The 10,445-nt window shown below is 35.6% G+C and overlaps 1 protein-coding gene and 1 long non-coding RNA gene across 16 annotated transcripts; one reads left to right on the forward strand and one right to left on the reverse strand.

Annotated features, from left to right (window-relative positions):
- The first annotated feature begins 1 nt into the window (after position 1).
- On the forward strand, positions 2 to 3,088 carry LOC114927282 (uncharacterized). Of its 4 annotated transcripts, XR_011879425.1 has the most exons (4): positions 2 to 58; positions 852 to 888; positions 1,702 to 1,844; positions 2,428 to 3,088. It is a non-coding gene; the product is annotated as an uncharacterized lncRNA (long non-coding RNA). The 4 variants fall into 4 exon arrangements; XR_003817625.2 differs by lacking the exon at positions 2 to 58 and having other exon boundaries at positions 95 to 888; XR_003817626.2 differs by lacking the exon at positions 2 to 58 and having other exon boundaries at positions 95 to 888; positions 1,707 to 1,844.
- A 1,312-nt stretch (positions 3,089 to 4,400) lies between these two features.
- On the reverse strand, positions 4,401 to 10,445 carry LOC114927283 (malate synthase, glyoxysomal). 12 transcript variants are annotated; one of them, XM_072231888.1, is made up of 6 exons: positions 9,558 to 10,445; positions 8,591 to 8,704; positions 7,401 to 7,720; positions 6,248 to 6,573; positions 5,823 to 6,153; positions 4,401 to 5,277 (listed from the first exon to the last, which is right to left on the reverse strand). In XM_072231888.1, exons 3-6 carry the CDS (start codon positions 7,440 to 7,442, stop codon positions 4,621 to 4,623), a joined length of 1,356 nt encoding a protein of 451 aa, XP_072087989.1. In that variant the 5' UTR covers positions 7,443 to 7,720; positions 8,591 to 8,704; positions 9,558 to 10,445; the 3' UTR covers positions 4,401 to 4,620. The 12 variants fall into 12 exon arrangements, with proteins under 12 accessions (XP_072087989.1, XP_072087988.1, XP_029152732.1 ...); XM_072231887.1 differs by having other exon boundaries at positions 8,591 to 8,689; positions 9,558 to 10,139; XM_029296899.2 differs by having other exon boundaries at positions 7,401 to 7,840; positions 8,591 to 8,689; positions 9,558 to 10,139.

The following is a 10,445-nucleotide window of genomic DNA, read 5'->3' on the forward strand; positions in this document are numbered from 1 at the left end:
AGGGGAAGTGTTTTCTTCAACAAGCCCCTTAGCTTGGGCCATTTTCTCTGCTGATCAGGTACCCTTCTATATTTGAAAGATCACATCCTACTTTTTTTTGTTGTCTTATACATTGTGGTCAAAACACAAGATTATCAAGATTCATCAACATCTTGCTTTTTCCTCAAGCATTTTGTTGCCATATTGATTAATATAATTTATTTTTGTTATAAATTCATGCAAAGACATAATAAAAAAGTAATTTGTCATTATGTCCATAGTGATATAACCTGAGTGGCAATATATATTTTTTTTCTGGTTTTCTTATTTTATGGTATTTTATCTTCTTGATTATTTACTTCTAAATACATATTTTGTTTCTCTCTTTTATTTATTTTTTTTTCCTTGTCTGAATCTTTTTTTCCTTCTGTTTACTTGGGTGTTGAACACTATAATTAATAAGTGTTGTTGTTCTGTCTTTTTTTTCACCATTTGCTTCAGATTGGAGCTATTTATCTCTTATATTTCTAACTGTTGTATTATTCCTTTTTATGATTTCAATTTCGAAAAACTATTGTGTTAAAACAGTGGAAAATTCTTTAAACCCTAAAGAATTGTGTTATTTCGATCTGTTTTTGCTTTCCCTAGTTGAAGTGCGAAAAATTGTGTCTTGATTTCGTCCTGGATTGTTGCAAGTTGCTATTCCTTCCCTTTTTTATGATGGGTTTTCTCTATTTTGTGTTTCAGAGAGCCTTGACTTCTAATATTTTTTCTACCTTCCATTCTGTACGGAGTACTCTTATAAATTAATTACTTCAATTGTATCTACTATATCATGATTGATCTTAATTACTTTCTTTTCTCTTGCTCAGGAAGCATAATTTCTGCCTTCCTGTTGTTGCCCCCAGTGTAAGTTTGATATATTTCGCCTTCATTCTTAACTATCCCTTTTTATGAGGCCATATTTTTGTCATTTTTTATCTGTATCTGATCTTCCTAGAGTAAAAAGGAAACAAGTGCCTTAATTAGGATGATGCAAAACACTTAATTCATTAGTATTGCTTGTGCTGTTCTATCATTGGGTTTTAAGGTTTAACGGGTTTCATTGATATTTAATTTGATTGTATGGTAATTAGCTAATTTTAGGTACTTAATTACTTTGGTTAGATAAAGATAACTCTTTATTTACTTCACTTCCTAATTGATTAATTTTTATTTGGAGATTAAAGAAATATACCTGTGTTTTACATAGATGCATACTTCTTTTAGGTTTGTTAGTTAAAACCTGGCTAATTTTTTGGTTCTAGCAGCAATTGGAACAGAAGCATGTGAAAAAAAACACAAATGAAAGTGAGACACATAATAAGATCTATATACAATCCATATACAAACACTTCAAATGCTCTCTGAATATCCTAGAAATTGTAGGCATCAGATTGGATTTGGTTTTCTAATATGTAATTCATAGTAGCTTTGAATAATTTTGATTCTTTTTTTGAACTCTGTCTTCGTGAAGAGAGATTCTTTTTCGATTTTCTGTTAGGTTCTTCGTTTTCAGTATGCAGTGATTTTATTAGAGTTTGCAATTGTGTTCCTGATTTTCCATTGGGGTTTGCGTGTTTTAAATCTGAGTTTTGTAATTTTCCGTTGATTTTAATACTCAATTTTCTATAATGTACACTGAACTATTGAGCTATTAATACTCATACACACTTGATTTAGGGTAGGATTTAGGGAGGGAGATGATTTGTGGGAGTGATTGCTGATTGGAATATGGGTCAAATTGAAAAGCTAGATTTGTGGTCATGGAGATGTCTTTTTGCTTTCATTATGGCAATTGTGAGGTGATCCAATAGCTTCGACAGGTTAGTAGGCATTAGATTTATTTAAGTTTTCTTATGATGTATTCATTTATTGGGACCCTTGCTCTATTGGGTCTTTCTTTTCTTCAATTTGTTGTTGGAAAAAGCTACAGCAATAATATAAGTATAATGTCTAAAATTAGTTTGAGTATTTAAAGTATATAACTATAAGTTCTGGAATAAATTTAGAAATAATGAAGTTTATTACAGTGCACAAAATGAGTTAAATAAATATTATTATTAGAAAACTGTCTCGTGGGATTGCTGATAATTTGGATGACCCAAAATACAAGCATTACAAATATTGGTCTAACCCCTTAGAAACAAGGTGAGATCCTATACTTAATTGCTTTAGTAAACATTTTGTAGAAGTTGCACACAAGAAGACTGCCAATCTAGAATTTGACTATTGTTGGGACATAGCTACTACGTAATTAATCATTTTATTACCTTGGTTTGGGGCATTGATAGATTCCTGCTTTTGCTATCTTCTATAATGTCGTATCCTGCTGTCTTTTAAAATCCGTAATTTATTCATACTACTTCTCTTTATGGTTTGTGTTATATTTTTGTCCTGCTGCTGCAGATTACCACATGCTCCAAATATGGAGATTTACTCTATGTATGGGGTCGGGATTCCAACGTAAAGAGTCTATGTTTATAAGTCAACCTTCCAATCGGAATGCTACATTCCGTTTCAGATCGACACATCAGCAATTGGTGGAGATGAGGACTCTTTTTTAAAGGATGGAGTTTATAATGCCAATTGGGATGAAACCGTTCCTGTTTTAAGCGCTGGTTTCATTTGTGCAAGAGGCTGGCGGGAAAAAACCCGCTTTAATCCTTCAAGCATCTAAACGTTCGTAAGGGAGTATGAAGACGCTGCTCCGGCTAATCTTCTCGAAGGAAGGGGAACCCAGAGTGGTGCTCATGTTGATATATTAGAGAACTTTGCACTTATTGAAGATATTATACGAGTAGCAGCAGGGGCCTCTGTTGAGGACTTAGGTAGACATAGAGTTCACTCATATTTTCAAAGGGTTTCAAAATATTAACTCTCAGTGCAATAAATGTTCTGGCTGGCAGTTGTTCCTTTATTAAATTATTTTTTACTTTTCGGATTATAAATACTCATTGTTACCTTAGTTTAACATGAGTATTACCCATGAGGTTATAAACAGTTACCCATGAGGTTATAAAGAACTGTTGTTAGGAATTAAATGGAAATGTGCACTAATCTTTGATCATTTTAGCATTGGTATTGTGACACCAAACTAATCATTTCTATGTGTTAGTGAGTTTTCTGAAATGTTACCTGTTCTATATGTTTGTGTTTTGGATTAATTTTAAGACACTTATCAGTTGTATCATATTATTAATAATTTCCTCTTTTGGTGCATGTGTTTATCTTCTTTTGATAGTGTTCCTACTAAGGCATATACTTAAAGTGTTGACAAGGATATGTGTATACCACAAAATCAGTCATGATTTTCTATTCGATTGATTGTTTTTTATTGGATAAAGTAATTTAAAAAATATTTAGATCTTATTAGCTCTCTCTCGTGTCAATTTGAGTGTCAATTTGAGAGTCAAATACGCAATTCTCTAAATACACAATTGTGATATTAATGGCACAATTATAAATAAAAATTTTTAACAAGAAAAAAAATTTAGGACACCATGTATTATTAACGTATATTAGAATAACATTAATTTATAGATATTTGTTTGAATCTACGTAACAATATAATTTTATTATTTTAAAACACAAGGAGTTGTATTAACATTATACGCATAATCAAATTATTAGTTAATAAGTTGTTTTCGAGTGGATTAATAACTTCGTTCACTTATCATATTTTTCAGGCTCTTGTGATTCAATTCGAACAGTTTACTTATGAATAGTTGATTTGCTGTAGAATACGTTTAACTATATATTTTATAATAATAACTCTGTTCTTATTGTGTTAGGATAATTACTTGCATTTGAGATCTTAGGTCAATAAATTTGCGACTTGCGTATGTGTATGAAATTTTTTTTAAACTTGATATTATTTGTTTAGGTTCAAGTATAAAACTAAAGCAATTTTTACTCTTTTGATTACTGATGATTTTTCTCAATTTTGACTCTTATTTATCTCAATGTTAGAAGATTTAATTTTATGCATTTGAATAATAATATATTTTTGTTGTAATACGTGAAAAACCCTATAAAATCTTATACGGTTCATTTTCAATTGCTCCCTTCCTTAAATTTTAATGCGATGAAAGAATTCTTTTTATATACATAAATTATATTGGTTTTTGTTCTTATTTATGTTTATCTTCTTAATTGTGTTGTTTATATTTTTAAGTTGTATTTGTTGTTGCATAATTTATGAAGTTGAACAAGATACAATGTTCTATGAGACAGGATTTCTATAGCCAATTCTAAGACGTGCTCATCAAAATTAATGTTTTGAAAAGTAACGATACTTATGCAACTATGAAGAGTTAGGAAAAAATACTTATGAATTGAGTAGTGATAGAGTAAACAAATCTGTTACATTTAGTTAAGAATTAAACAACAAAAGTACTTTTTATTAACTTAAAAAGTGACAATCCAAAAACATTGAGAAGAACCGAAATTTTCAACCCGTGCAATGCACTAGGTGGAGCCGGTTTCTTGTGTACATAAATATAATGAAAATATAAAGACTGAATTAACGTCTTACATAAGAGTATAAGACACCATCCAAACTAACAGCAAACTATTAGACATAATGAAGCATTTCAAAATTCAAAGCTTTGCTGGTCCCTTGGGGTGTTGTATGACTATGTAATTGTAGGCATCCAGGGTCAGAAAATCATCCAGTGTTGGAGCAGTGCACTGCCTTTTGAAGATCTTGCAAGCCTCCTTATACATTCCCTTCTTGAATTTATCTTTTCCCACCTCACTTTCAATCCTAGCCATCTCTTCCTCAACCACTCGGCTGAAGAGCTCCTTGCTCACTCTTACTCCGAGTCCATCCCCATCCAACTCCACTCCATACTTGATCCACTGCCAGTTCTGCACCCTGCTAATCTCAGCAGTGGCAGCATCTTCCATGAGGTTGTAAAGAGGAACTGAACCAGATCCAGTGAGCCATGCCGCCACATACTGAATACCGACACGTGTATTCAAGCGGAGACCATCCATTGTACGTACACCTCTAGGTATTTGCAAGAGGTCTTCTTCAGTTATGCTTGCAGCATCATCGCGCTTCGCGTCCTTGATCTGATTAGGAGCATTGCCCATGTTGTTGTTAAAAACCTCCACGCAGGCTGGTATCAGACCGGGGTGTGCTGCCCATGTTCCGTCGTGCCCTGCCTTTACTTCTCTTAGTTTGTCCTTCCTTACCAGTTCCAGTGCTGCCTCATTAGCAGCTGGATCATCTCTAATTGGAATTTGAGCTGCCTGGTAAAGAATATAAACTTAAGAAACATTTTCAACAAAAAACCACCTTCATGTATGGCTTGCCTCAATTTGGTTTAAACAGTTTCAGCTAAATTTTCAATCTAGCCTTGTGATTGTTATCCTTAATGTTCAATTTGATACTAGTCAGTTAGCATCTAAATTATATAGTCCATATACCCTTCACTTAAAAGTTAGAACTACCACTAGAAATTAAGAATGCTGCATAGTAGTAGACTCTGGTCAGCTTCAAAATTTCATGTGAACTTAACATGTTATACTTTGATTTCAATGCCATCATCTTATTTTCCTGTCCAAGCAATGAAAACATGTTTGTTAAAGCCATATGCAATTTTGACATTGGAGAACTTATTCTTGTAGTGAACCAAATTCAGAGAATGGATATTGTCATTTCTATTTTTATTCCTTCATTTTTTCTACAAATTCATGCAAACATGCAAACATACAATGCAAAAGTATGTATGGAGTGACATTATAGAAAAAGAGTGACATTACCATTTTCTCCCAAATTTATCACATATACATACCATGCCTCCCATAGCATGCACGCCACGCCTATGACACGTCCGGATGAGAAGGTCAGAGTAGCTCTTCATGAAGTGCTGAGTCATGCCAACAAGAACCCTGTCCGGGAGCAGCCGATCCGGGTGAGCTTGGAAGGTCTTGACATAACTGAAAATGTAATCCCAACGGCCACAGTTGAGACCAACGGAGTGGTCCCTCAGCTCATACAGAATTTCGTTCATTTGAAACACAGCAGGAAGTGTTTCAATCAGAACAGTGGCCCGTATGCTTCCCCTTTCTATGCCTGCCATCTTCTCTGCCCTCTCAAACACATTATTCCATATCTTAGCTTCCCTGTCAATCACAAATTACTTGTTTGATTGTATTCTATATAAACTCCTAAACATAAAATCTCTAGCTTTCAGCTAGAGCTAGCTTTGTTCTTTACCTTGAGTGCTCCATTTTTGGAAGATAGAAGAAAGGGCCAAAGCCTGCACCCTGAGTCTGGCGGAACGGTGCATGATTGTGGTAGAAGTAGAGGCCGAAATCAACAAGGCAACCGGTTGCTGGTTCACCATCAATGAAAATATGGGCCTCGGGTAGGTGCCAACCTCTTGGTCTGACAAAAAGCTTAGCTGTCTGATCGTTGAGCTTGTAAACCTTGTTCCTGGCTTTGTCGTTGAAGGTTACAGTCCCAGCCACTGCATCCTTCAAGTTCACTTGACCCCTCATAAGATTCTCCCAGCTTGGTGAGAGTGCATCTTCAAAATCAGCCTACAAATCGAAATTTTAACAAACAGCAACTTTTCATTGTTTTGGTTCCAAATCTGAAATGTTATTTGAACATCACCCCAACATAAACACAATCTCTTATGAGAAAGTCTAGGGACGAGCACATTTATTAAAATTTAATCATTATTTAATAAAAAATAAATAAATAATTTTATATTATTATATAAATTTTCACACTATTAAAAATACTAATAATGATTAATTGATAATTACAAATCACAAAAGTTGTTAGTTTTTATCACTTCACATCTCTTATAAGATAGGAATATCTCCTCTTAATCATTATCCTGGCCCATCTTCATAACTCCTAAAATATCTAAAAATCAAGTGTACTGGTAAAAAAAAATTCTTTTTTGTAAGAGCATGCGTGGAGTGACGATTATACAATTTACGTATAGTATAGTGTTTTTTTTTTTTTTTAAAAGGAAGTACTAAATAAATGTTTGATATATTGATTTTGGATCAAACTCCTCAAAGGGAGAGAATTAATAAAATAATAAAGTGAAATATTAATCAGTTTTAAATTAAGATAATAGAGTTTACATGATAAGAATTACAAATTCAATGATGATTATTGATTTATCTCTCATTTTATCATTTAATTAATTTCTTCACTAATTCATTCATTTTAGATATACAATATTGTTGACTTATCCATTATCTTTCAATGAATAGAATATAGACTCTACTGAAATCCAATCCAATAGTAAATAATGAATGAGTCGACACATTTTATTCCATGTAAAATGGATACCCCATCGTAAAACACTGCAAATGCGCATAAAGATGTGTTGGTAATTAGTACTAACCATAAAGACTTTAGCTCCAGAGTTGAGAGCATTGATAACCATCTTCCTCTCCACAGGTCCTGTGATCTCTACCTTCCTATCAGCCACAGCCGGTGGAACCGGTGCACACACCCACTCCCCTTCCCTTATGTACCTCGTCGCCGGATCGAACCCCGGCAGAGCCCCTTCATTGTACCTCCTCTTTGCCTCTTTTCTGCACTCCAGAGCATACCTTATATGGCTCCTGAACTCACGTTGCAACTCAGCAACAAACTTCAGAGCATCCTTTGTGAGGATTTTTGCAAACTCCTCATCATATCTTCCCCGAATGTCCACTCCTTCTGGAACATCATAGGACGGATCAATCTTTTTCACTCCTTGTTTGGGATATCCATAGGTTCCAGTATCCATCCCTTTCCTTTTTTTTTGTTTTATTAACCTTTGTTTCCCCTTCTACGTGCCTATAGTAATAGTATTGGTTCTTGTATGAAAATATGGAATGTGTCTTGAGGGGAAGGGCTAGTTAGAATTTATAGAGCCAATAGAGAAACGGGAGCAAGTTGGATAGGTAATGTTACGAAAACAATCAGAGTCATCATACAAACCGATACAAAATAGGAAATGAATTATCTCAATCAAGGTTCTGAAAACCGAACCGGTCATCGAATCGTTTTAGTCACTGGTTCACTAGTTTACTGGTCCAACCGGTCTAACCGTGGTTCAACCGAAAAAACCGTTCCTTAATAAAATAATAAATAAATTATAAATAAACATCCTAAGGTATCTTTCAAATTTAAAACCCTATATAACATATCACCAACTAAATGTAATTAATCATCAAAATACTCAAATACTTACAGCAAATATATTGGCAATTAACATAATTATACTTTCATTAAAAATAGTTGAATTGAATTGCAGTGCACAAGTTAAAGACAGAGAATATTGCCTTAATGTAGCTAAGTCAAAAAGTAAAACAAAACAGGCCCTTTTAATTCTTACGCTTGTAGGCTTCAATATAATCATTACCATACAAAGAAACTTTCTTGAAGGGATTTATGGCAACCAAAATAGGCCCTGCTTTTGTCTGAATTTTACAAGATATGATTAACAAGGTTAAATTAAAAGAATATTTTTCAGTTGTCTCAGTGAGTCCAGCTAGATAGAACAAACATCACTGTGTACTGTGGTAATTCTAGATCATATCTTACTTTTCTATCAGGCAGTGAAACAACAGACTCAGTTCCAGAAGATGTTATTATCTTCACCAGCTCCCAATTCCTATTTGAAAGTTGAAGCCAATACTGAACCTTTGAAACAATGAACTTCAGAAGGGAAAGAAATAGAAAATACTAAGCTATCCATGTCTTACTAATAATAGAATAGAAAAACTCAATCTCTTAGAACTCAATAATTACATCAGTTATCCAACTAAATAATTGCATCACAGTTATCATAACCTGATTTCAAAGCCTAGAAGCAAAGTGAAATTAAAAACATGAGACATACAATAAATCAAAAGATCACCAGTTGCAAATTTTTTTAACAAGAACAGAAGTTAAGAACAATAAAATTAATAAATTATTCACGAAATTAAAAATAGTAACAGCATTCAGCAACAAACATTTAGCATTCAGCACAAACAGCATTCAGCAACAAGACCATATCTGAACTCAACAATCAGCATTCAGCAACAAACATTACAAAATATTAACCAATAATCACACTAAACCTCCAACTAGCAACCAGCAACCAACAATGACAAAATAGCAATAAACATTAGTACATAAACATTCCAAAACAGTGATGACTCTAAACCTGCACCCAGCAACCAATAATTACAAAGCAGCAACATTATAAAACATTACACAAAAATTTGAACAAAAATTCCAGAAATTAAAAAGAACAAGAAGAACCAAGCATTCAGAAATTAAACAGAGCCATCACTCATCAGTAAACAGAACAAAATTAAAAGGAAGGAGCCGATCGAAGCAAAATTAAACAGACCCATCAGTAACCAGAAGCAAAATTAAACAGACCCATCACTCACCACTCATCAGTAACCACTAACCATGGCAATGGCAAAATTAAAAGGAAGGAGCGAATGCGAAGCAAAATTAAACAGACTAACAGAGCCATCGGTGACCAGAAGCAAAATTAAACAGATCCATCACTAACCTTCGACGGAGACACGGATGGAAACCGACGAGACGACGACAATAGGCAAGGCGACAGCAAGCGGCGACCCAACGGCGAGCTGCTCCAAGCCACGAACAGAGAAGACAGGGAAGATGGGGATGACGAACCAAGCTACCTGGGTTCCGAACAGCGAGAAGAAGAAGAAGTGGAGGCGCCGAGAACCTGGGGACGGCGGCGGCAAGGATCCTAGGGCTAGGGTTCTCTTTGATTTTCTTCAGAAGGGGCTAATGGGGGTGCACGATGCACGAATGATTCTTGATTCGGGGAAGGTGGCCGACGTGGTCGTGTGGAATAGAGCTGCCATCGGCGGGAAGTGACTGCACGACGGAGGCAAGAGGTGAGACCGGCGACGGTGGCTTCGATTTTCGAAGCTCAAACGGCGGTGGCTGGACGAACGTTGCGCCGTTGCCTTCGAAGCTCGAAGTTGGGACGGTGGCGGTGGCTGGACGGACATGCGCCAGCGGCTTCGATGAGGTTGAGAGAATCTGGACTCTGGACTGCTGCTTCGCGTTGTGGAGGCTGGAGACTAGAAGGAAGGGGGTTAGGGAACTTAGGGTTGCCATCCTGCACGGCGAAACGCAGCGTTTTTGGTAAGATTAAAAAACCGGTCGGGTCACGGTTCGGTACGACCGACCGGTTCCCGGCCGGTTCAACGATCCAACGACGGTTTTCAAATTTGCCGGTTTTGCCTTCTGTCCGAACCGTAATTGATAGCGGTTCGCGGTTCGACCGGTTCGACCGTCCGGTTCGAACCGGTTTCAGAACCTTGGCTTTTAGTTCTACAAGACAAATGTCACCCACATCATCAATGGCGTAACCTATCACACTTCTCAATGAGGGCACAAAATTCAACAACACCACACTCTT

The sequence above is a fragment of the Arachis hypogaea genome, unplaced genomic scaffold (genome assembly GCF_003086295.3).
Source record: "Arachis hypogaea cultivar Tifrunner unplaced genomic scaffold, arahy.Tifrunner.gnm2.J5K5 arahy.Tifrunner.gnm2.scaffold_115, whole genome shotgun sequence".
In the NCBI taxonomy this organism is placed as follows: domain Eukaryota; kingdom Viridiplantae; phylum Streptophyta; class Magnoliopsida; order Fabales; family Fabaceae; genus Arachis; species Arachis hypogaea.